Source organism: Gorilla gorilla, chromosome 10 (assembly GCF_029281585.2).
Source record: "Gorilla gorilla gorilla isolate KB3781 chromosome 10, NHGRI_mGorGor1-v2.1_pri, whole genome shotgun sequence".
NCBI lineage: Eukaryota > Metazoa > Chordata > Mammalia > Primates > Hominidae > Gorilla > Gorilla gorilla.
The window spans coordinates 135,105,644-135,131,487 of NC_073234.2; the positions used below are offsets into that span (position 1 = coordinate 135,105,644).

Below are 25,844 nucleotides of genomic sequence, written 5' to 3' on the forward strand. Positions count from 1 at the left end.
GCTGGGCACGGTGGCTCACGCCTGTAATCCCAGCACTTCGGGAGGCTGAGGCGGGTGGATCACCTGAGATCAGGAGTTCGAGACCAGCCTGGCCAACATGGTGAAACCCTGTCTCTACTAAAAATAGAAAAAATTAGCCGGGTATGGTGACAGGCGCCTGTAATCCCAGCTACTTGGGAGGCTGAGGCAGGAGAATCACTTGAACCCGGGAGGTAGAGGTTGCAGTAAGCTGAGATTGTGCCATTGCACTACAGCCTGGGCAACAAGAGTGAAAATCCGACTCAAAAAAAAAAAAAGACTGGGTTCCATTTTAAAAAAAAGACTGGGTTCACAGATATTTAGACATTGCTGATCTTCTTAATACTCTATCTCTGTATGACAGTGTCACTGAAACTAGAGCACACAGGACTGGAAATATTTTCTGCCTTAAAGGGAAAAAGCACTACTATTCCTTGTGGCAAGACTTGGTATTAGACTTTTAAAGTCATGGGTTCTGGTATGCGTGCCCTGGTGCAGTTCCCTGGCCTTGAATCTGGGCTGACTCTGCGGTCTGCTCTAAACAGTACAGCGTGGTGGAAGTGAGCAGGCTTGCCAGCTTCTGCTTCTATATTCTTGGAAGAAGCCAGCGTGGAAAGCAACAAGGCCTCCAGCCACCAGCCGCAGCTGAGCGCCCACATTATGGCCAGCACTCATTGCGTGCCATGTTTGTGAGCCTGTCTTGGGCTTTCTAGTTGTCCCAGTGGCCCTGCTGATACCACATGAAGCAGAACTGTCCAGTCAAGCCACGGAGTTGGGGCCAATGATAAGCTGTTGTTTGAAGTCACTAAGCTTTCAGATGGCTTGTTATGCAGCAAGAGAGAAACAAAATAGCCTCGAAGGGTATTTGGGCCACGACAGCATTTCAGAACATTCACACAGATACGTATGTACATACTTGTATGTATGTGTGTGTTTAGTCTTTGATCCAACAGTTCCACTTTTAGGGGCTTATAATCAGGGGGTGCTATCTAACAAGTGCAAAAAGATTATACAAGGATGTTCATCGTAGTGTTGTTTACACTTACAAACAAAATGGGCATGGCCTTACTGCTTTGCCTAATTAGAACTGGTTAAGTGAACAGGTGTTCAGCTATGCCATGGGACACTCTGCAGCCTTTGGAAATGACTGAAATAAATCTACAGGGAATTGGGCTCCTTTCTATCATGAGAGCCTAGCAAATATTTCCCAGGGCTGGGACTGTGGGCTGGTGAATCTGGCGTAGGCAGCTCTTCATCGAGCCTCAGAATCTTTCCATGAACAGTTCTCCGGGTGACTGTTACACATGGCACTTGGCATCTAATGGAATTCACATGCACAGTGCTTAGGCCAAAAAAAGAAAAAAATTTCCACTTGCAATTGCGGGTTTTTTTGTTGTTTTTTTGAGACAGAGTCTCGCTTTGTCACCCAGGCTGGAGTGCAGTGGTGTGATCTCGGCTCACTGCAACCTCCGCCTCCTGGGTTCAAGCAATTCTCCTGCCTCAGCTTCCTGAGTAGCTGGGACTACAGGCACATGCCACCATGCCTGGCTAATTTTTGTATTTTTAGTAGAAACGGGGTTTCGCCATGTTGGTCAGGCTGGGCTCAAACTCCTGACCTCATGATCCACCTGCCTCGGCCTCCCAAAGTGTTGGGATTACAGGCGTGAGCCACCGCACCCGGATGCAATTCTTTTCCAGGACACCAGCTGCTGGCAAAAGAGAAGCCCCCACACTGAGCCTCACGTACCAAAGGCCAAAGGTAAGCGACTCCACTTGAGATCGTCTGTGCGGCTACGTCTTCCGTAAGAATCCACAAACACTCCAAATTCTGCAAGGTGTCAAGAGCACGCGGGCATTAGCACAGCCAAGAGCAGGGGCATCAGCGACACACATGGTGATGGAAGAATGAGGAGCAGAGCCCAGGGACCCCTGGCCAGATGGGACTGACTGTGAAAACCAGAGGCCCTCTGCTGAGCCAGCTCTCAGCTTTATTAAAAATGAGGGACTTTTTAAATTTAATTTATTTTAATTTATTAAATTGTATTAAAGAAAGAGAACTCAAGTGAAAAGAAGGAAAGGAATAAGAGGAGGAGAGGGAAAGAGAAAGAGACAGAGAGAGAGGGGGATGAAGCGATCCGGAGGAAGGAGGACAGACAGGGAAAGACGGAAAGACTCAGGAAAGAAGGGAAGGGGGAGGGGAGGGAGGGGAGGGGATGGGATGGGGAGGGGGAGGGGAGGACCCAAGAAAGAAAGAAAAGAAAGAATGAAACAAAGAAAAAGACAGATAGAAGGATGGAAAGGGAGGGGAAGGGAGGGGAGGACGAAATGAGGACAGAGTAAGAGAAAGGAAAGGGAGAGAAAGAAAGGCAAGGGATGGATGAGGAAAAAACTGCCTGCTCTTTGGAGAGAATGTGATAGAGTTAGACCACGCTAGTATCTGGTGATGGAGGGGAGCATCCCCAGGGGGACTTGGTGGTGCTGGAAGGACATTCTCTGTACCCCTAGTCAAACCTATCCTGCCCCAGAGCTCCATGTACCCTCCTCCAACCCCTCATGGGTCCCTAGTGTCCATGAGGACCCAAAAGGGCAGTGGGCGCAGCCACGACTCACCGTGGAAACACAGCAAGTACTCCTCTCGCTGCCCTGCACTGTTCACCTGCACGATTGAGACAGGGAAGCTGTTGGAAGAGGCGGCAAACACAGCAGGTGCCAAGGAATGGTCATTCTTATCCAGAAATTCTGTAAAGGCAGGCGAGAAGCGGGACTTCAGGAGTGAGTTCTGAGTCTCAGTGCGGCCTGAGCCATGGGTGGGTGGGAAAGAGGAGGTGGGTCCTACCCTCGAGCGTGTACTGCTTCATGTCGATTTCATAGAATTTATTGGTTCCAATGAGGATACTGTAATTGGTGAAGTGGATACAGCTGCAGGGCTCTGAGGTCTCTATCTCCTGAGACATGAGAGCAGAAGAGAAGGACGTGAGAGGTAACACAGGGCAGCCAAGGTCCACAGCTGTTCTGCTTCTGCCTACAGCATCTAGCCAAGCCCTGGAGAACATTGTCACCAAGCTTGTTCACGTTGTCATAGAAAGCCATTCATCTTTTTTTTTTTGGAGACAAGATCTCGCTCTGTCACCTAGGTTAGAATGCAGTGGTGCGATCATAGCTCACTGCAGCCTCAAACTGCTGGGCTCAGGCAATCCTCCCACCTCAGCCTCCCAAAGCATTAGAATTACAAGCTTGAGCCACTGCACACGCCCCATTCACCTTTCATGCCTCTCAGGATGAACAGTGATCCATTTGTTATCTCTTCCTATTATTCCATGCAACCCAAAACTAAGAAAACAAGGTCAAACTGCAGCCAAAAAAAGGTGGGATCAGAAACACCATTCCAGGCTGGGCGCAGTAGCTCACATCTGTAATCCCACCACTTTGGGAGGCTGAGGCAGGTGGATCACCTGAGGTCAGGAGTTCGAGACCAGTGTAGCCAACAGGGTGAAACCCCGTCTCTACTAAAAATACAAAAAATTAGCCAGGTATGGTGGTGTGCACCTGTGATCCCAGCTACTCAGGAGGCTGAGGCAGGAGAATCGCTCAAACCCGGGAAGCAGAGGTTGCAGTGGGCTGAGATAGTGCCATTGCACTACAGCCTGGGCGACAAGAGCAAAACTCTGTCTCAAAAAAAAAAAGAAAGAAAAGAAAGAAACAGCATTCCAATGAAGAGACAGAACTTGAACAATACAACATTCTTATCGGAGGAAAAAAAAAGACAGGAAAAATACAACAACTATTAACAGTGGTGGTCAGCAGCAATAGTTTTGGTTTCCTTCTTTTTGCTAGCTTCTAAGTTTCTAGTTTGAACCTATATTACCTATGCAGTCATCATCATGATCATCATTACTGTCATCTTAATTACCTGCTTCCTGATTATTTTTAGTTGTTTTTAGGCCAATCCTAATGTCATCAAAAAACCAGGCACACCTATTCAAAATGTGTGGCCGGGAATCATAAAGAAGCAATGATTTCTGAGAATTTTCCTGAAGCTAACAGTTCAAATTCTAGTGAGCATTATCATCATCACTGAATATTTCTTGGTCACCTACTAAGTATGGGAAAACTTTGAGGAAGCACGATATAGTGAAATGGTAGGAAAAAAAATCAAACTTCAGTTCTGGTCTCAACTTTGTAACTGAGGATTTTCTGCCAGCCTCAGTTGTCTTACCTGAAAATTGGGAATAACTGTCTCTGCTTTTCAGAACTGTGGTGAAAGGTGCTTGTAAAACAGCCAGTTCAGTCCCTTATAGGGTGGGCACCCAATGAACACACCAACTAAACTAACACCACCCTGCCCAGAATGGAACAGTTTCTCTAACAGGTAATGACCCTTATATATCATTCACCCTTCATTTCACTTTTTTTTTTTTTTTTTTGAGATGGAGTCTTGCTCTGTTGCCCAGGCTGGAATGCAGTAGTGCAATCTCGGTTCACTGCAACTTCCACCTCCCACGTTTATGCAATTCTCCTGCCTCTGCCTCCCAAGTAGCTGAGATAACAAGCACCCGCCACCATGCCCGGCTAATTTTTGTATTTTTAGTAGAGACAGGGTTTCACCATGTTGGCCAGGCTGGTCTCAAACTCCTGACCTCAAGTGATCCACCCTCCTCGGCCTCCCAAAGTGCTGGGATTATAGGCGTGAGCCAACATGCCCAGCCTCATTTCATTTTTGAGACTAATCATGAAAGCACCAGAAATATATCAGGCTTAGGAGGAGTGGGACACTCCTAGGTAGGGACATCAGACAGCATTCTCCAGAAGCCAGGCAGATTTAAGGATCTAACACACATCTCGTCCATATTGCAGTCATCATCACAGCTCACTTTGCTCCGAGAAGCAGCAGCTCCCTAATTACATATCAAAATAGTGCTAGCACTGGTTATTGCAGAAGGTTATATTAATAGACACCTCTAGAATTTGAGAAAGATTCTGATAAGTGCTACCTGGGGCTGCTAGGATCTTAGAAAGAGCCCCCCCTTTTTTTTCCACTGGTTTTTCCTATCAGTCAACTTTCTGTTCTAACAAAAGGCTGAATTCACTGGGCTGGATGGGGAGGCAGTTTGCAAATGTGAGAAGAAAAGCAGGAGGGAAACCGCAGCTACTAGTGGCCCTGGGGAATCCTCCATAAAGGAAGGATCTCGCTGACGACAGAGGTCACCCCAGGCTAAAGGCCTGCAGGGTGGAAGGAACCCAGTACAGGCTGCGTCCCAGGACAGTGCACTTTCCACACTGGCTCGCTGAGAGAGCAGGACTGGCTTTCCCACGTTCAACCACGGCAAGGCCCAGGACTCACTTTCCGGATGCAGTATTTGCTGAGGTTTTCGTTGTAGCGGAGAATGACGACTTTGCTAGGCATGGCTGCACAGATGCAGAGCCCATTCTCAATCTGAAAAGCAACGAAGAAAAGAAAAAGACTGTCACCAGTGTGATACCGGCTGTGGGGCAAAACTAGGAAAAGCTCTCAGGCTCAGCGCCATTGATGATTCAGACCAGATCATTCTGTGTGGTGGGGGGAGGGCTGTCCTGGGCATCGCAGGATAAGAGCAGTATCCCTGGCCTTGACCCACTAGATGCCTGCAGCACTTCAATGTGTGACAATCAAAAATGTCTCCAGCCATTACCAAATGTCCCCTGGTAAGGCAGAATTACCCCTGGTTGAGAACCAAGGCTTTACCTGGGATCCAGAGAAGGCCTCAGGGAGGCACCTGACACCACACACCTTTCCCACACATGTGCCTTCTGCTGGAGACAGAATCTTTTGACAAGCTTACCTTGTGAGGAGGGAGAAGACAGAAAGAGGGAGGGGAGAGGAAAGGTGGTAGAGACTGCTAAACGAATTTAGAGAAAATTTCTTTTCTTCTGAGACGGAGTCTCACTCTGTCGCCCAGGCTGGAGTGCAGTGGCATGATCTCGGGTCACTGCAGCCTCCACCTCCCGGCTTCAAGCCATTCTCCCACCTCAGCCTCCCAAGTAGCTGGGACTACAGGTACACACCACCATGCCTGGCCGATTTTTGTATTTTAAGTACAGATGGGGTTTTGCCATGTTGGCCAGGCTGGTCTCGAACTCCTGACCTCAAGTGATCCACCTGCCTCGGCCTCCCAAAGTGCTGGGATTACAAGTGTGAACCACCACACCCGGCCCACATTTAGAGAAAATTTCAATCCAAAAGGAAAAGTTCTTAGCTAAGAACTCATACACATGCAGAGTTCTACATCAAAACGCTCTTTTTCTAAAACAGCTGAAACCCTTTTACGTCTCCCGCTACAACCAGATGTTTATCAGTCACCAAATGAGGCTTACTGCTCAAATCAGTCCTGGCACGAAGGTCAGCAGCTGGTACAGTGGGTGAATGAAGATGGGCCGGGATAAGGGAGGAACACACAAGAAAAGGGAAATTGTTAGCAATGTTCTATTTCTTGGACTGGGTAGTGAGTGTGTGGATGCTTATGACATTATTAGGCTTTATGATTTACATATATGTTCCATACATTTTTTGAACAGTTCAGATATTAGAATGAAAATAATTTCTAATTTAAAAAACTAATTTTTATTAGCTGGGCATGGTGGGCATGCCTGTAATCCCAGTTACTCAGGAGGCTGAGGCAGGAGAATCACTTGAACCCGGGAGGCAGAGGCTGCAGTGAGCCAAGATCACACCACTGCATTCCAGCCTGGGTGACAGAGTGAGACTCTGTCTCAAAAAAAAAAAAAAAAAAAAAAATTTTTGGCCAGGTGCAGTGGCTCATGCCTGTAATCCCAGCACTTTGGGAGGCCAAGGTGGGTGGATCACTTGAGGCCAGGAGTTCGAGACTAGCCTGGCCAACATGGTCAAACCCTGTCTCTACTAAAAACACAAAAATTGGCCTGCTGTGATGGTGCGTGCCTGTAGTCCCAGCTACTTGGGAGGCTGAAGCAGGCGAATCGCTTAAAGCCGGGAGGCGGAGGCTACAGTGAGCCAAGATCGTGCCGCTGTGCTCCAGCCTGGGTGACAGAGCAAGACTCTGTGTCAAAAAAAAAAAAAAAAAAAATGTTGATTGAGCGGCTGAATGAACAAATGTGCAGTGTGCTCTCTTCTGAGGGTCAAAATGCGATGGTTTTCAACAGCAGAACGCCAGTAGCCTCAGGGGGTCTATAAACACCTGATTCAGACTTAATTAAAGTTATACATGTACATGTATATATACCCGCAAACACTCTTTTTTATTATTTTCTACTTTAACTTTTAAGTTCACAGGCACATGTGCAGGTTTGTTGTATCAATAAACTCATGTCATGGGGGTTTGTTGTACAGGTTATTTCATCACCTGTGTATTAAGCCTAGTATCCATTAGTTATTTTTCCCGATCCCCTCCCTCCTCCCACCCTCCACCCTCTGATGGGCCCCAGTGTGTGTGTTCCCCTCTATGTGTCCATGTGTTCTCATCATTCAGCTCCCACTTATAAGTGAAAACATGTGGTATTTGTTTTTCTGTTCCTGCATTAGTTTGCTTAGGATAATGGCCTACAGCTCCATCCATGTTCCTGCAAAGGACATGATCTCATTCTTTTTTAGAGCTGCATAATATTCCATGGTGTATATGTACCACATTTTCTTTATCCAGTCTACCACTGATGGGCATTTAGGTTGATTCCATGTCTTTGCTATTATGAGTAGGCTGCAATGAACATACACATGCATGTGACTTTATAATAGAATGATTTATATTCCTTTGGGTATATACCCAGTAATGGGATTGCTGGGTTGAATGGTATTTCCATTTTTAGGTCTTTGAGGATCCCCACACTGTCTTCCACAATGGTTGAACTAATTTATACTCCCAGCAACAGTGTATAAGTGTTCCTTTTTCTCCACGACCTCACCAGCATCTGTTATTTTTTGACTTTTTGATTAAAGAAGCAAACAAAGGTATTTTATGTGCCACTTTTCAATATGACAGAAGCTACAAATGAATTAACTTGAGTTCTCATGAACTGACTTTGTTATGTAAATGTCATAAATTCGAATTTTTAAATTTCTAGTAATGAAACATACTTTCATCTAGTTCAGACATGGAGATCCACATTAGATTTTTTTTAAGGTTCATCTCTCTCTCACAGACACAGCAGACATACACACGCACATGCACACACACTTATTTTTAAATTATGGATCATCCTTCTAGTTTTGTTAATTTTATTCCCATTTTGCTCTCAGACATTTATTTTAGATTCAAAACCTGTACAAATTTCATGGCTACACAAATTATTTCACATGCCTAAAGGAGGCAACAGAAATTTAACCTAGTTTGAGGATGTACAATTGTGAAAGTTGTCAGAATCAAAATGGAGCTGCCAATGTTAACAAAACCCTGACATTAGAGCAGGAGGAGGCCATGAAGAGAGGATTCTCACACTTGTGTGCCTGATAAAAAAGAGACTCGATGAAAACCACAAAGGCCATTGCAATCTGTTTTTTTTTTCCCTGTCACCAGGCTGGAGTGCGGTGGCGCAATCTCGGCTCACTGCAACCTCCGCCTCCTGGGTTCAAGTCATTCTCCTCCCTCAGCCTCCCGAGTAGCTGGGATTACAGGCGCCCACCACCGTGCCCAGCTAATTTTTGTATTTTTAGTAGAGACGGGGTTTCACCATGTTGGCCAGGATGGTCTTGATCTCTTGACCTCGTGATCCACCCGCCTCGGCCTCCCAAAGTGCTGGGATTACAGGCATGAGCCACCGCGCCCGGCCAGGCCATTGCAATCTTACACAAACAATACTTCTGCAAGGACATCCGCCCAGTGACTACCTGTCCAACCTTAGACAAGCGTCAGTCTTGTTATTAATCTTTGAAGCCAAGGATAATTATTTCAAAAAGACTATGGAATCCTCACTTACAAACTTCTGTCTTCCTTTATCTCCCTAGATACCCACATAGTTTACAATGGCACGTGTATTCCCATTGCAAAGCCCTGTTCCCAAATCAATCTCTTTTCTTTCAGAGAGCCCCTCTCTGTTTGTTATTTAAGTTGACACTATCTTGAAGGTCAAATCAATGAGCTCTGTGGGAAGAGAAGTAGTGTCAATTTCCAGAACATTCCACCAGCTAGGACTCTGAGGGGAGCTTACCTTGCCTGCCCCAAACAAGTGGCAGCCCTTGACAGCTTCAAAAATGTTGGGTGAGATGTCAGGCTGGGCGGGCAGGTGGGACTGCGCCAGGGACTGTTTCACTTTCTTCACGTCCACAAGACACAGTGCCCGCTCTTCTCCTGAACAGGAAAAGGAACAACCTCTCGTCAGCGTGAAGCCGTTAAGTAAAGGTACGGGATGGTGGTTCTAGTTCTAGTCACAAGTAAAAGTCATAAGAGGCCACACAGATGATCTGAGTTTTCCACAAATCCATATAAACACATTTTAGGTCCATGATTTATTTATTTATCTATTTTTTAAATTTTTGAGACAGAGTCTTGCTCTGTTGCCCACACTGGAGTGCAATGCTGCAATCTCGGCTCACTAAAACCTCTGCCTCCTGGGTTCAAGCAATTCTCCTGCCTCAACCTCCTGAGTAGCTGGGATTACAGGTGCATGCTACCACGCCTGGCTAATTTTTTTTTTGTATTTTTAGTAGAGACGGGGTTTCACCATGTTGGTCAGGCTGGTCTCAAACTCCTGACTTTGTGATCTGCCCGCCTCAGCCTCCCAAAGTGCTGGGATTACAGGCGTGAGCCACCATGCCCAGCCCAGGTCCATGATTTAAATCTAAGACAATAACATTTGGCCTTTTAGTCAAGATTCTGAGGAGGGTGGAATTCTGCAGACATAAAATTGGAGAATGTGAACTGTACTTTCAAACATGCTCCCCAGCAAAGTAAAGAACGAATGTGTGAGGGAGGAATGAGGGGGCATTCTATGAAAAAACAGACTTAGACTATCCAAATATGTGGATGTCAGGAGAGACAAAAGGCTGAGGAACCGTTCAGATTAAAGGAGACTAGAGAGACATGATTAAATGCAATGCAAATTCTGGGACATTATAGAAGCCACAGGTAAAATCCAACTATGGGCAGCATAGTGGATACTTGCATTATAGTAAGGGTAAATTTCCTAAATGCAAAAATTATAGTATGTGAAACTATTCTATATGATACTCTATGTGTGGATACATGTCATTATATGTTTTTCAAAACCCATAGAATGTATACCACCAAGAAAGAACTCTATAATGTAAACTGTAGACTTGGGGTGACAACAATGTGTCATTGTCAATGTGTCAATGTAGGTTCACTGACTCTAACAAACGTATCACTCTGGTGGGGGATGTTGGTAGTGGGGGAGGCTATGCATATATGAGAACGGGGGTATATGGGAACTCTCTGTACCTTTCAATTTTGCTGTGAATCTAAAACTGCTCTAAAGAATAAAATAAGGAAGAGAGGAAGAGACGGAGGAAAAATAGCTGAGATTAAGAAAGGCCAGTTCTTGTCCATAGTATGTCAGTCCCTGGATCCAGCCATGCCTGAAACAAGACCTAACTGTTGATGTTTTGAACACTGAATCGATATATTACTGTTTTCCCCTTTAAAAATAATGTCACTAACACAGACAGAGAGAAATAAATTGTGCCCTGGTTATGTGACAGAATGTCTTCAATCCTTAGGTTGTTATACTGAAGAACTTGGCGTCATACCTGCAACTAACTCTCAAATGGTTCAGGAAAGAGAGAGAGAGAGAGAGAGTGTGTGTGTGTGTGTGTGTTAAGAAGACAGAGAAAAAAATTATGACAAAATATTAGCAAATGGTGACTTGAGAGAGATCACAGAGTTAACAGAGCAAGCAAGCTCTCAGAAGGTCAGGGCCCACAGTGGTTTCGTTGCAATCAGGACAAAGGGTTTGGCTTTAGAGAGTCTTTGAGGCTTAGCACTCTTCACTTGGCCTAACAGTGGGATGTTCTTTGGGAATGTCAGACTGTGCTAAACTGGATACTAGAAGGGAACTGAATCTGGACAGAGGGAGTCCATTAGCTGAGGCTTGGGCATCTATGGGGACACAGAGATAAGAGCTACAATGGCTCCTCTCTACTATTTTGTGCTTTACGAGCATGAAATGTGGCTTCAACATATTGGCTCCCTTGAAAGTAAAGAAAAAACATCATGTCCTTGGCCTCACACCTGCTATCATGAGTAGCTTCTCCAGGTCCTTGATAATATAAATTTGGAAGACTGCTCCAATTCCTGGGACATGGGTTAGGGAGTTTTTCAAGACATTCAGGGCGTAGAGCCCTTCCTCGGTGCCCACCAACACCACCTGCAAGGGCAGAAGTCCGAAGGCAGAACATAAGCATGGTCACGTCACCAGAACAATCTCTAGTAAGAGCAACAAGGCCTCCACAGCCCTTTCTTTCTTGATGGGGTGTGGCTGTAACCAGACACCAGCTGGCCATGCCCATGCAAGCATTACCTGGTCACTGAAGGGCAGTGTGCAGTTCATGTCTAGACGGTCATCACCTTCCAGTTTCAGCAGGGAGTTTCCAAGCAGTTTCTTTTCATAGGTGAAAGAAAAGAAAAACAGAAGACATCGTGAGGCTGATCTGTTTATGACCAAACCATCCAGAGAAACCAAGAGAAGGTTAAGGCCAAGTTATTCCTGGAAATGCTCAGAAACGCACATATGCTCTTAGCTCAGCCCGTACTTTGATCTGAGCTCCAAATGCAAAATGTGAGTGCTATTGGCATCTCTGGGGCAGCTGTTAATTAGCATCTGAGTTATAACTTGGCTGGGATGCAGAAATAAGGGAGCGTAGTAGACATGGAAAGCTATTCTGTGATAAGAAATAAGCTGAAGCTAAGGAGATTTCACCTGCGCAGGGTTAATAAGACACATGAAAGACTCCTTCCCACCATAAGGCTGCAGCAGAAGTGCAAAGGCGCCGTGTTAGCAGCGAGCCAGCACGCCTCTGCATCTCTTTACCTGAACCCAGGCAGGCAGAAGCTCGTAAGAAACACAGTCGCGGGCCTATTGTACACATATTAACAAAGATTTCAGTAAAAGGCTCACGTGTGAAACGACCAACAAGTCATCCAAACAGGTCTAACCACTGAGTAAAGCCCTTTTCAGGAGGCTTGTGGTTAAGAATCTGCCAATTGCTAACACATAAAGTGTTTATTAGGAGTGAAGAGTCTGAAAAGAGCTGTTTGGTCTTCGCTGGAGCAAACGTCAATGAGCAATGAGCACTGTTTGTATCCTGGAACATTTTAGGTGGGGTGATGCCAATCACAGCACACCTACGTTTCTAACAGCTTAAGGATAAGTAGGACTCCAAACCTGCCTACGGAAGAGCAAATACTGCAAAAACAACTGAGATGCTTATGAAAAGCCTTCCTGGAGGGGACGCAGCTGCCGGCAGCCTATTGTGCTGCTTCGTGGCCAAAGTGCTTCTAACTCAAGCCTTCAAACCAGACAAACTCATTTGAGTAAACAGGAGAGAGGATTTCCTTATAAGTACATTTGCTGCTGCATCGCCACAACCAAGGTCTACAATGCCACCAGAGCAGGCTACTGATGCCGATTCCCCCATTCTTTTTCCTTTGTTTTTACAGTCCATGCCTCGCTCTGTTGCCCAGGCTGGAGTACAGTGGCACAATCGTAGCTCACTGCAGCCTCAAACTCCTGGGCGATCCGCCGGCCTCAGCCTCCCTACTAGCTGGAACTACAGGTGCATGTCACCACACCTGGCTAACTTTCTTTCTTTCTTTTTCTTTTTTAAAGAGATGGCATCTTGCTATCTTGCCCAGTCTGGTTTCAAACTCCTGGGCTCAAGTGATCCTCCTGCCTTGGCCTCCTGGGTCACTGGGACCACAGGCATGAGCCACTGCATCCCTGATTCCCACATTCTAAATGGATCATGATGCCACACAAGCTACCTTGGTGCTTGTGCCTTCATCACCACCAGACTCCTGGCCATGACACAGTCTAGAGCCATCAGCCCTCAGAGAGAGAGCCTGAGGGGAATCAAAATGGCCAATGGGATTCTCGTCGTTAACACCAGTTACCAAGTCAGCCCCCTTTACAAAGACAACCTCCAGGGCCCGTTTTCATACTCACAGCATCAGCTTCTGCTTTTTCCCTAGAAACTCTCCCACCTGCGACAACTGATTCTAAGGCGGTGACCCAGCGCTGTTTGTCAGGGAAGCTGGGAGCTAGCAAGTAGAGGGTTCTCCCGGGCCAGCAGGTGGTGTGCGGGTGAGATTCCATCTTCAGTATGTATGGGACATCTAGGAGATTTCACAGAGAGCACAGCATTGGGTGTGGATTTCCCCCGTTCCCACTGGGAGGGACGGGCCTGAGAGATCAAAGATGCCCACCAAACCACGCAAATCCCAGTTACCGCCAAGGCGGGGAGCGGAGGAAGATGGGCCTCCTTTGCAGAGCCAATCTTCCCTGTACCACCCCTTCTGTCCCTGCTGATTGGCCAAGCCTGGCCCACCTTCAGGGCGGGGCTCCTCCGGCTCCTCCTCACCTGCTTTGGCTGTATTTGCCAGTTCGGAAGCACCAACGGCACCATGAATAGATACATCCCCGTCGGGAAGGCACAGCTCAAATTCTTCCACCGGCCTCTGTCCAGCTTGGTGCAAAGAGGAAGGGCAGAAAGAAAAACAAAAGAACAGGAACAAGAACAAGGGGAGAAGAGAGGAGAAGAGAGAGCGAGAGAGACAGCAAGGGAGAGAGAGACAGGGTACGTGTGTAAAGAGAGGCGCACGAGAACAAGGAAGGGACAGAGGTGTGCAGAGAAGGCAGAGAGGGAAGATAAAAAAAAATAAAGTGTGTCAGATGAGTAGCACAGTCAAATTTCTGATGACGATGCGGATTTATGGGTTAGTTGACTGAGGCAGAAGTTCTCGGAAGGTGTATTAGCAGGTGGAATCTTCAGGGCAGCGCCCTGCGGGTTCTTCAGGGGGGAGACCTATAGATGTGAGTATCGCACCAATAACCTTTAGAGAAGTCATTTGGTTTGTAAGTTTCAAAAATGGAAAAGCGTAGAAGGCTTGCAAGGCAGTCCAAAAAACAAAGCCTTCGCGCCAGCACTGGGGAGACCTGGGTTAGCCACGTGCAATGACCTTCCCCCTGAATTATTAATTTACCTTCTCTGGCTTCATTGTCATAAATGAGGACTTTTGATCCCTCCAGGACAATGTACTTCCTGTCCCAGCCTTGCTGTCCTCGTTTGTTATTCCTGGGGAAAGAAAGATGGAAAAGAAAAATGTCTGAACTCAGAAGAAACATCCGGCTGGAGGATAGGATGAGGGGGTGGCAGAGTTCCTAGAAAAGACACTTCCCTAGAAAACATCAGGGACAGAGTGGCTTGTGCCAGCACCTGCTCCAGCCCAAGCCACCCTGCCATGGTACCTGGGCACCTTCATCCACCCTTCCAGGTGCAAGCTGCTGCTGGGCTCCTTGGTCTGGAGACCTGGGGAGTTCATTTTGTCACGGCAGAAGGCCTCGGTGAAGTGTGTGGCATATTCAGCAGGCAAGCCGCAGGTGGCTGGCAAGCACGTGGAGCACTTGGGGTGACACATCACCTGACATTCTAGGGAAGAACAGTGAGCAACCTGAGGGCATGCTCAGCCGACCCCGGACCCTTCCCTTCCTCTGCCAGCCAACCCCTGGGCTTCTCTACCCCAGCCGGGCCCAGAGAGTCTGGCCCTGGCTTGCAGGTAGTCTCCTGAGCTTCCCCTGGTGCCAGGCCCCTGCAGAAAGGGAAAACAAAAGTGCCAAGTGCTCTTGACCCAGTTTTCCAGGCTTCAATCCAGGCCGCCCACAAACAGGTGTGTAAAGAACATGTTTGCATGTTTCAGTTGGAGTCAGCGGAAAGGTAGGGAGAGACCAGCCTGACAAAAAGGGGCTGGAAATTAGCAAAGCCTAAGGCACTTTGAGCAGCAGGCTGGAGTCATGAGCTGCAGACATATATAAACTCACAGCTTCAACAGGGGAAAAATAGCATCCTCCTACTGAAATAAGAAGCTCGAAAATGAATGCACTATATGATGAGTTAGAAAAAAATCACCTCCACCTGATAGACTTTTTAAGCTGGAGATGCACAGGTGCCCAGCACAGATGCACAACTACTGATCTTACCGAGACATTTGGATGCCTGGCGTCCAAAGTGCACGGTATCCAGACACACAGCACACTTTGTGGCTCGCATGTTCAGTCCTACGTTGAATCGGTGAGGAATATTGTGGTGCATGCGTTCCTTAAGACGCCGACTAAATTCTGGAGGAAAATGTTTTAAAAAATCATTAGAGTACTGCAAATGATCCCATCAGGAAAGTGAAAAGACAACCCACAGAAAGGGAAAAAATACTTGCAAATCAAATCTCTGATAAGGGACTCATATCTAGAATATATAAAGAACTCTTACAACTCAATAATAAAAAGACAACCCAACTTTAAAATGGGCCAAGAATTTAAATAGACACCTCCCCGAAGAAGATAAATGGCCAACGAGCAAATGAAAAGATGCTCAACATTATTAGTCGTTAGAGAGATGCGAATCAAAACCCCAAGCAGACACCACTTCACAACCACTAGGATGTCTACAGTCTAAAAAAAGGAAGATAAGTGTTGACGAGGATGTGGAGAAACTGGAACCCTCACACATTCCTGGTGAGAATGTAAAAATGGTGCAGCCACTTTGGAACTCAGTTTGGTAGTTCCGTAAAAGGTTAAACATAGTTACCCCAGAACCCAGCAATTCCGCTCCTGGCTATATATCCAAGGGGACTGAAAACATATGTACCCACAAAAATCTGTACATAAGTGTTCACAGCAGCATAATTTATGACAACTACAAAGTGAAAACAACACAAATGTCCATCAATGGTGATATGGTTTGGCTGCGTCCCCACCCAAATCTCATCTTGAATTGCAGCTGCCATAATTCCCATGTGTTGGGAGGGACTCGGTGGGAGATAACTGAATCATGCGGGTGGTTTCCCCCATACTGTTCTTGTGGTAGTGAATAAGATCTGATAGTTTTATAAGGGGAAACCCCTCTCGCTTGGTTCTTATTCTCTTTTGTCACCGCTATATGAGACATGCCTTTTGCCTTCCACCATGATTGTGAGGCCTCCCCAGCCACATGGAACTGTGAGTCTATTACACCTCTTTTTCTTTATAAATTACCCAGTCTTGGGCATGTCTTTATCAGCAGTGTGAAAATGGACTAATAAAAATGGATTAATGGATAATCAGATGTGCCATCTACACAATGGAGTATTATTCAGCCATGAAAGGAATGAAGTTCTGATACATGCTACAACATGGGTGAACCTTGAAAACATTACATTCCATGAAAGAAGCCAGACACAAAGGCCGCATGCAGTATGATTCATCTTTATGAAATGTCTAAGAGAGCAGATCGACAGAGACAGAAAGTAGATTGGTGGTTGCTAAGAAGAACATTAGTGGAAGGAGAATGGCGGGGGACTGATAATGTGTATGGAGTATTTTTTGGGTGGGGGGGTGTCAAAATTGTTCAAAAATTAGAATGTGATGAGGGTTACACAACCCTGTAAACTTACTGAAAAAGACTGAATTGTACATTTTTAATGAGCGAACTGTACGGTATGCAAATTACATCTGAATGAAACTGTTAAAACCATTAGAACAGGTTAGTTACAGATTTTGAAACTATTAACACTAACAGATGCATCTAGATTTATAAGACTCAACTTAAAATCTCCATTATCCAGTGATTAGGAATCAGTCTTTAAGAACATGTCACTGGTAGGAGATTGACTGACTATACGGTAGGCTCTCCTTACAACATCACCCCCCTTCCTTTCTTGGAAAGGTGCAAGGAATAAATAACAGGAATGCACTTTGAAACTGTGTGGTGCAGTATACACAACGGAGCAATATACTGTAGTACTATCACTATTCAGGGACATTTCAGTGGACACCACAGCCAGAAGCAATGCTTTCCTCTATCTTGTCATCACCATTTTAATGAGTTTAAAAGTAAAGCTCTCGGGCTGGGCACAGTGGCTCAAACCTGTAATGCCAGCAGTCTGGGAGGCCAAGGCAAGTGGATCGCTTGAGGTCAGGAGTTCAAGACCAGCCTGGCCAACATGGTGAAACCCTATCTCTACTAAAAATAAAAATATTAGCCAGGCATGGTGGCGCATGCCTATAATCCCAGCTACTCAGGAAGCTGAGGCATGAGAATCACTTGAGCCTGGGAGTCAGAGGTTGCAGTGAGCCAAGATCGCACCACTGCTCTCCAAGCCTGGGCGACAGAGCGAGACTCTGTCTCAAAAAAAAAAAAAAAAAAAAAAAAAGTAAAGCTCTTTGATTCAAGGAGTTATATAAACACAGGAGGAAGAAAATGACTTCAGGCTAAAGAAAAACAACAGCAACAAGAAAACACCATCTGGTTTACAGCCAAAACAGGTTTGATTGCAATGCCATGAATGCTAAACCACAGCTCTACCCTAGTGTTCCTAAGACATTCCAAACAGCTTCCTTGGCCTTTTCTTAAGTCCTTTTAATCTCTAGGTAAATGGAGTACATTTGAGACCAGCAAGAAAACTCCTCACACTGTTGGTAGAAATAAACATTGGCACAAACTACCAGCACTCAAAATGTACATGACCTTTAACCCAATGATTCATTTCCCAGGAATTTCTCCAGGCACAACACCCACAGAGGCACAGGATGCCTCTGCAAGGTGTTTACAGTAACAGGGGATTGGAAACAACCTAAATGGCCATCAACAGGAGCCTGGCTTAACAGGTGAATTGCATGCTCACACCACAGAATACTGTGTGGTTCTCTGAAAGAATGGGGTAGGTCCTTATGTACTAATGTGAAACCTCTAAGATAGCACTTTAATGAAATGAAGGTGTCTTGCAGTGTATACTGTAGTGTGCTATGATATTTATAAGAGAAAAAAGGCCTGAGAGATATGCTTATGTTTTCTTGTTTTTGTTTTTGAGACAGAGTTTCAGTCTTGTTGCTCAGACTGGAGTGCAATGGCTTTATCTTGGCTCACTGCAACCTCTGCCTCCCAGGTTCAAACAGTTCTCCTGCCTCAGCCTCCCAGGTAACTGGGATTACAGGCACGCACCACCACACCCGGCTAATTTTGTATTTTTAGTAGAGACAGGGTTTCTCCATGTTGGTCAGGCTAGTCTCGAACTCCCAACCTCAGGTGATCCGCCCACCTCAGCCTCCCAAAGTGCTGGGATTACAGGCGTGAGCCACCACTATAATATTTATAAAAGAAAAAAGGCCTGAGAGAGAGATGTGCTTATTTTTTCATATTCTTTTTTCTTTTCTTTTTTTTTTTGAGATGGAATCTCACTTTATCACCCAGGCTGGAGTGCAGTGGGCTGATCTCGGCTCACTGCAACCTCCACCTCCTGGGTTCAAATGATTCTACTGCCTTAGCCTCCCAAGTAGCTGTGACTTCAGGAGAATGCTACCACACCCAGCTAATTTTTGTATTTTTAGTAGAAATGAGGTTTCACCATGTTGGCCAGGCTGGTCTGAAACTCCTGACCTCAGGTGATCCGCCTGCCTCAGCGTCCCAAAGTGCTGGGATTACTGGCGTGAGCCACCACGCCCAGCCTATTTTCTCATATTCTTTAAATATAATCACACAATGTAAGATACATGAATGATATAGACATGTGGTCACATATATGAACCAACACTGGAAGGATACAATGGCTGAAAGCAATGGTTGACTCTGGGTAAGGGATCTGAGGATGGGGAGCCAGGAGACTGACTTCTTCTTTTTTTTTTTGAGATGGAGTTTCCCTCTTGTTGCCCAGGCTGGAGTGCAACGGTGCAGTCTCGGCTACCGCAACCTCCGCCTCCCGGATTCAAGCAATTCTCCTGCCTCAGCCTCCCGAGTAGCTAGGATTACAGGCATACACCACCATACCCAGCTAATTTTGCTTTTTTAGTAGAGACGGGGTTTCTCCATGTTGGTCAGGCTGGTCTTGAGCTCCCAACTTCAGGTGATCTCCCCACCTCGGCCTCCCAAAGTGCTGGGGTTACAGGTGTGAGCCACCGCACCTGGCCAAGACTGACTTTTTAATCTTTAACCCCTAGTATTACTTGTAATTTTTACCATATGCCCGCATGTCTTAGTTGACTAAAAGAAATTCCCATACAACTCCAACGTACCCTCTGGAGTTGAAGACTCCTTTCTGCGGCTGGATGGCGGGGCCAGCAGGCTCATGGCACTGGGCTGGTGCTCTGGCGACCGCACGATGGCGGACATGGCGATCTGCTGCCTCGCGGTGGCTGGAGTGGATGGGTGTGGGTGGTCCGTTGCTTTGCGGTGGGCAGCTGCAGAGAGACCAGGACAATGCCTTTTGGTTAGCTGGGTCGCCTAGAGGACCAAACTAAGCCGACTGTCCCTGGGCTATCTTTCAAGGACCCGAGACCAAAAGAATATGCGTCACATCAACTTGGCAATGCACAGGGGCCATACGTTTTTCAGACATGGGATGTCTGGTCTGAAAGCGTATAGGCCATAAACAAAGACACTGAGCTAGTTAGTCTTCGCTGATCTCACTGAGATCAATCCTCTGCCTTTTCCACATCCTTGAGCATTTTGGAGAGAGTGAGCCCCTACCTTCCTCCCGGGCGGACCGGAGCTCGATGCGGGTCTTCTGAAGGGCTTCCTCTAGCTCTGCACAGCGAGCTTTCTCCTTCTCCAGGGCCAGCTTCAGCTCATTGTACTGCAGAGGAACCTGTGTGGGTAAAGCAGGGTCCTCTTTCCGTCGACTAAATAAACCCTAGCAATGGAAACAGAGATATCTCCTAACTCCTGGAAACTGGCACTTGAAACTAGCTAAAGGAAATCTGACTCGGGAGGAGCAAACCACAAAAGCCAGGAGCATACTCACTGTAAGTGTATTTAGTAAAAATGGCATGTGAAGGGGGGGAAGGGTAGGCTGAGCCACAGCCCCTTCCAGCCGGCTGAAAAAAATAGGGGTGCGGAAGTTTTCACCAAGAGGATTAAAGATGCTTGAATGGCCACCACCTCTTCCTCTAGCATTGCCAAGACAGGAGAGTCATGTCCTGAGTCTTTCCCATTCAAAAAATGGAATCAGGAGAGTATGGAGTATGGAGTCAGGAGAGATGGTTCAGAGGTCACTCTTGCCTTGGAATATATCTCATGATGCTCAGTTACAAGACACAGAGATGAGTGTTTTGTAAAAGGAAGCAAAATTTTAAAAGGAATGCTAAAATGAGGTCAAAACAAGGGGCTTACTCAAAAAAAATGCAAATGAAAATATTTACTATACATGGAAAAAAAGGAAAACAGAATAATGCAACTTAAAAAAAAGGTAACTAAAAAAAAATAACACATGGAAACACCCTAACTAAATCAAGTGACATAACCAGATAACAGTTCACTGCTAAAATAAAAAAGATTAAATATCATAAGCATAACAACCATATACAGTCACGCAGCATGCAAGAAAATCCTTCCCGTGCAGCCAACGTCTAGTGGGAGGCGGCCTCTGAATGTTGTGCTCATCCCCTTACAGCGAAGATGGCACCAGAAATATTGAGACAACTGTCAACTTCAGCCCTCCACTCCTTCCTCCTAGGTATTCTAAGTCATCAAGGCCTCTCCTGCAAAACCACTGCCACTGCCGCTATCGTATGCTTCTGCATTTGGAAGGAAACTGCAAGCTTCTTCAAGACTTTTCTGGAACTGAGAACACCTGGCCAAACCTAGTATGAAGGCTTTAGTGGTTTGGGAAAGCACGTATAGATCAGGCTTATGAAAAACAATCTTCTCATATGCACTATGTATAACCCTGCCCCTAGTTTGTAATTTGTCTCCTGCAATCTAAAAGGGATGTTCAGTACTTGGCAGAGGGGAGAAGTGTCCAGTCAGACACTTCAGGCAGGTCACCCCAGCTCCCTGAGTTCTAGTCTCTTTGTGAGTCAATCAAAAGGACTGGACTAGATCACTGTTAAAGTCCTTTCTGGAGTGTGGTACGAGAGACCTGAACTGCTGAAGCCCCATACTTGTGACTTGCTAACTCCCTCTAGAGTCATGTATGCATGACTTAGGTATAAATCTTTCTCTCTGCATACATCCCTCTGCCCCAACTGCTATGTGTGTGGGCTGGGGAGGGATTACTTCTTTAACAAAGATACTATGATTTGAATGGTCATAAACAAAAAGTAGTTTGTTAGACTTGATCACTGATATCTTTCAGTAAGACCTATTATAATTATCTCAAAATCTATTTTTCAACCCAAAATAAAACAACAAAAAAAAGTATACTTTGTTTTCTTCTATGTTCCTATGATTATATATCACAGTGGTGTCCACTGAGCCATGAATGATGAGTGAAACTGACAATTCCCACTTTTCAAACACTTTGACTCACCTTTTTCTTTTTAGCAGGTTGGTCCATTTTGGCTTGCAGAAAATCAATGAGTTTGGTTTGTTGAGAAATAGTGCCTTCCATTTTCACCTTTTCATGAGAATAGAGAACCTAAAATTCAAGAAAACAAACTAACCTCAAACCCAGACAGAAGTATGCTTTTAAAGTTGGTACTTTAAGAAACTAAAAAGTGAAGTTGTTAGGACACTAATATATGAAAATCCAACACAAACAGTACTGAGTCCGTATTTATTTAGTCCAATTTTACTGCAAAAGAGAAAAAAGATATATTTATAGATAAATATGTGAAAAAGTAAAAATAGCAACAGGTTCCTTGTAGGTCATGGTCACTATAGAAATCTTCCAACTTCTCTGAATGTTTGCAATCTTTGAAAACAAAATATTGGGGAAAATACACACAATATGCAGCACAAAGATACTGACCATTTTACCAGATGACTGTACAATCATGCTTTGCCTCTGCAGACCATTTTATTTATTTATTTGTTTATTTATTTATTTAATTTATTTTCTTGAGACAGAGTCTTGCTCTGTTGCCCGGGTTGGAGTGCAGTGGCGTGATCTCAGCCCACTGCAACCTCCACCTCCCGGGTTCAAGCCATTCTCCTTCCTCAGTCTCCCGAGTAGCTGGGACTACAGGCACCCGCCACCACGCCAGGCTAATTTTTGTATTTTTAGTAGAGATGGGGTTTCACCATGTTGGCCAGGCTGGTCTCGAACTCCTGACCTCAAATGATCTGCCCTCCTCAGCCTCCCGAAGTGCTGGGATTACAGGCATGAGCCACTGCGCCCAGCCGTGCAGACCATTTTTAAGCAGATTCCCTCTGCCAGTCCTCACCTGAATGTTTTCCAGCTGATACTCCAAGTCACTTCTTTCTGTCTTCAGTAGATCAGCCCGATCTAGAGCTTCTTGCAGTCCTTGAGTCAGACGGAAAATGTGATTTTTCTGCAGGTCCATCTGCTGCTGTAATTTGGCTTGCTAGTGGGGAGAAGGGCCAGGGAAATGCTTGATACTGCACACAATACAATTTGTTCCCCTGCTGTTCCTATTTCAAACTAATTTCAGGCATGGCACCAGAAGTACAGCTTTTGAAATCATCTCAATTCAGAATTACCAATTGTCATCTATTCCAAAAGGATGCAAGCACAGTTAAAATGAATTTGCACAGAAACCTCTGCCGGCCAACAAGTCCGAGGATCCCTACTGTTACAGGAAGTCCAGGCTACAGGGATGGCCTTCCCAGACAGCGTTCCAATTGAAGATATTTTGGTACATTAAGGTGAGGATATTTTGGATGGCATGAGCCATCCAAGTTGACATCTAAGGCAGTTCGACTCAGTGCCATGACAACTAAGTTCCAATATCTTTATTTTCTGTTTTCAAGATCTTAATTGTTGCTATGAGAAATTACTCCATGCAGGCAGTGTGGGATACACAAAGAGAAATCATACCATCCCTTACTTAATAAAGGTCCCATCAGGGTAAGAGACCCCAACAAGTACATGAATAACCACAATCATGAGACATATTTCTACAACATTGGGGGAAAAGAAGAAGATCCCAGTTATAGTACAGAGTGTTGGTAAAACCCAGAAAAGAAATTCAATTAAGTATATTGAAAATAGTTTTGTGCTGCAAATCTCGCTCCAATTTTTAAAATGGAAGTTAACCAGAAAATAGGACAGGCTATAAAGACGCTGGTTTTGTGGTTCTTTTTCCTAAAATGCATCCGTTTCTAAAAAAGCAGGAGAGAGCAGGCATCCTGATGAGACAGTGCTTGATTTTATCCAAACCCTGGATTATAGCTTAACTACACTTAGTGTGGCCCAAATAATCTCTTCCCTGGTAGCCTGGGTCCTCTGCAGACTTAGGGACAGAGAGCTACTCAAAGCAATAAATATCATCACTGGAGATTCCAAAAGGCCTATGGCAGCCCCCAAACTCCTCCATCCCAGCAGGCCCAGAGCCACTGATAATCTCAGCATTTCCTGGCCCTCTCTGTCTCTTTGCTTCTCTCTACCTCTGTTTTTCTTTCCATTTATATTCCTCACCTGCCCTTCCTCTTAACATGTAGCTGATTCCCTAAGGCATCGTGTTGCAGTAGAAAGACCTGGATGCTGGATTCTTACAGACCCTGGTTTAAATCCTGACTTTTACACTTATCATATCACTGATACCTGTTAAAATCTGTATTTATCACCTCTCAGAGCCTCAGTTTCTTCATCTGAAAGTGGGTATACTAGCTTGCCTCATTGGATGACATATTGAACAAAGTGCCCAGTATACAGTAGGTGCTTATTGAATGTTTGTCCTCTCCATCTCCTTTGTCCTTCTTTCTTCCCTCCATTCAGTTAAGGTGCTCCCTCTCATCCTCCCGTCTGCCTTTCCCTAACAGTACTGCCACAAAGGAAGAGCTACCAACTAAAGATCACCTGGGGCCAGGCACAGTGGCTCACACCTGAAATCCCAGGACTCTGGGAGGCTGAGGTGGGAGGATCGCTTGAGCCCATGAGTTCGAAGTGGCAATGAGCTATGATTATGCCACTGCATTCCAGCCTGGGTGACAGAGCAAGACCCTGTCTCTAAAAAAATAAAAACGAAAATTAAAAAAAAAATCATTTGGCCCGTGTGCATAACCTGGAATTTCTCAATCAAACCACAGAGCCCCCTAAAATACAGGAAAAAAGGAAAGAAACAGCTAAGATACCCTCCTCCGCAGCATGAGTGATTTCTTCTGCAAATTACCCTCTTTAGTTTCTTCCCACTATTTTAGGACAACATTAATTACTAGGCAGAAACCAGAGAAACAAGTGCTGGAGACGGGAATCTGTTTGGTGACAGCCGAGCCCAAAATATTTTTCTAGAATAAATGCATCAACTGTCCATTAGCTTTCCAAGAAATAGGCTGGTTATTCCCTATATATATATAAAAAAAAAAAGTAAGCGGGGCATTTGTACTCTATGAAATGTTTTTCAGAAGCATTTACCTGCTTCCCAGAAAGAAGCGAACAGAGGTATATTCATGGGCCAGTGTTAGACTGAAAGGGGAGTCTTAGCTGTGTGTTTAGACCTGTCCAACAATTTCACGAGGAAACTGTAAGGAAAAAGACAGGAAACTGGGAGGAAAAAGAAAGGGCCTGGATGATAGAACAAGAGCATGAAACAACCCCCGTGGGCTGGAAGAATGGATCAAGACCAACAAGAAAAACTTCAGTAGGGGGGTATTTTTTAAATTGTCAGTGGAATAAATCTAGAACATACAGATGTTTTTAAGAAAAAGCAAACTTGTGGAAGGGCAGGTAGTGATTTAACAGACCAGTGGTGTCAATGATGTGATCAAAACCACCCAAGGAGCACAGGTAATTGGCAGAGGTTTAGAGCCCAGTATGGAGACAGAAAGACCCCAATGTATTCAGTGCTATTCAGACCACATGGACTTGTAGAAACTCTCTGTGGAAAGACAAATCTACCAGAAAAGAACATCCAAAGCTTGAGGGGATCTAAAATGTTTCACTTAAAAAAGAGAAGGTGGCCGGGTGCAGTGGCTCACTCTTGTAATCCTAGCACTTTGGGAGGCCAAGGCAGGAGGATCGCTTGAGCCCAGGAGTTTGAGGGCAACATAGGGAGACGCCGTCTCCACAAAAATACTTGAAAAAATAAAAGAGAAGGCAATTTGGAGTGGGAGAGCTATTTGGATATCTAGTTGACTGTCACAGAGATAATAAAACTAGTTATCTCCCAGGAACGTTGCAAGGACTGTAAGAGTTAATTCATGTACTCAGAGAGTCAGTCACATGGTAAGTGCTAATTAAACATGAAGTTATTTTAATTATTAATCAAGTAATCTATTAATCAATATTAATCTCCCATTTTGGTTGGAGATATCAGACTACTTTCTAATTTCATGTGTTTTAACGTAATAGAACCAATAGGTAAAAGTGGAAGGTTTTTAGTTCAAAATAAGAATGTTCTAAGAATGAGAGTTGCTGAAAAATGGGTTGGGATGTCCAAAGTCATTGTAAGTATTTAGGCCAAGGTTCAACGGGGCCTACCTATGAGGAGTGTTGGGGAAGGGATCTTCTACCTTGGATGAGAGATGAATTTGACCAGGACTAGCAAATGGACTTTGATCACTGATATTACTTCCAATGAACAGATGGTGGCTATAAAGTGTCATGCTGGCCAGGTGCAGTGGCTCACACCTGGAATCCCAGCACTTTGGGAGGCCAAGGTGGGTGGATCACGAGGTCAAGAGATCGAGACCATCCTGGCCAACGTGGTGAAACCCTGTCTCTAATAAAAATACAAAAAATTAACCGGGCGTGATAGCGGGCACCTGTAGTCCCAGCTACTCG

At 45.2% G+C, this 25,844-nt stretch overlaps 1 protein-coding gene across 14 annotated transcripts in view; it reads right to left on the reverse strand.

The window, feature by feature from the left end:
* The window catches only part of CIT (citron rho-interacting serine/threonine kinase), a 191,759-nt gene that overhangs the window by 13,188 nt on the left and 152,727 nt on the right, over positions 1 to 25,844 (reverse strand). For 4 of the 14 annotated variants that reach the window (XM_019038831.3, XM_055358149.2, XM_055358151.2 and 1 more), the window contains 16 exons: positions 22,327 to 22,467; positions 21,471 to 21,578; positions 19,691 to 19,808; positions 19,237 to 19,401; positions 15,175 to 15,312; positions 14,446 to 14,626; positions 14,181 to 14,272; positions 13,559 to 13,663; positions 13,144 to 13,313; positions 11,500 to 11,580; positions 11,211 to 11,346; positions 9,172 to 9,311; positions 5,360 to 5,452; positions 2,855 to 2,963; positions 2,629 to 2,757; positions 1,766 to 1,846 (listed from right to left, as the gene is read on the reverse strand). In XM_019038831.3, the coding sequence (XP_018894376.1) occupies positions 1,766 to 1,846; positions 2,629 to 2,757; positions 2,855 to 2,963; positions 5,360 to 5,452; positions 9,172 to 9,311; positions 11,211 to 11,346; positions 11,500 to 11,580; positions 13,144 to 13,313; positions 13,559 to 13,663; positions 14,181 to 14,272; positions 14,446 to 14,626; positions 15,175 to 15,312; positions 19,237 to 19,401; positions 19,691 to 19,808; positions 21,471 to 21,578; positions 22,327 to 22,467 (1,987 nt within the window). Of the gene's footprint in view, positions 1 to 1,765; positions 1,847 to 2,628; positions 2,758 to 2,854; positions 2,964 to 5,359; positions 5,453 to 9,171; positions 9,312 to 11,210; positions 11,347 to 11,499; positions 11,581 to 12,009; positions 12,055 to 13,143; positions 13,314 to 13,558; positions 13,664 to 14,180; positions 14,273 to 14,445; positions 14,627 to 15,174; positions 15,313 to 19,236; positions 19,402 to 19,690; positions 19,854 to 21,470; positions 21,579 to 22,326; positions 22,468 to 25,844 lie in introns of all 14 variants that reach the window. The other 10 variants (XM_004053984.4, XM_004053983.4, XM_019038830.4 and 7 more) reach the window with 3 other exon arrangements.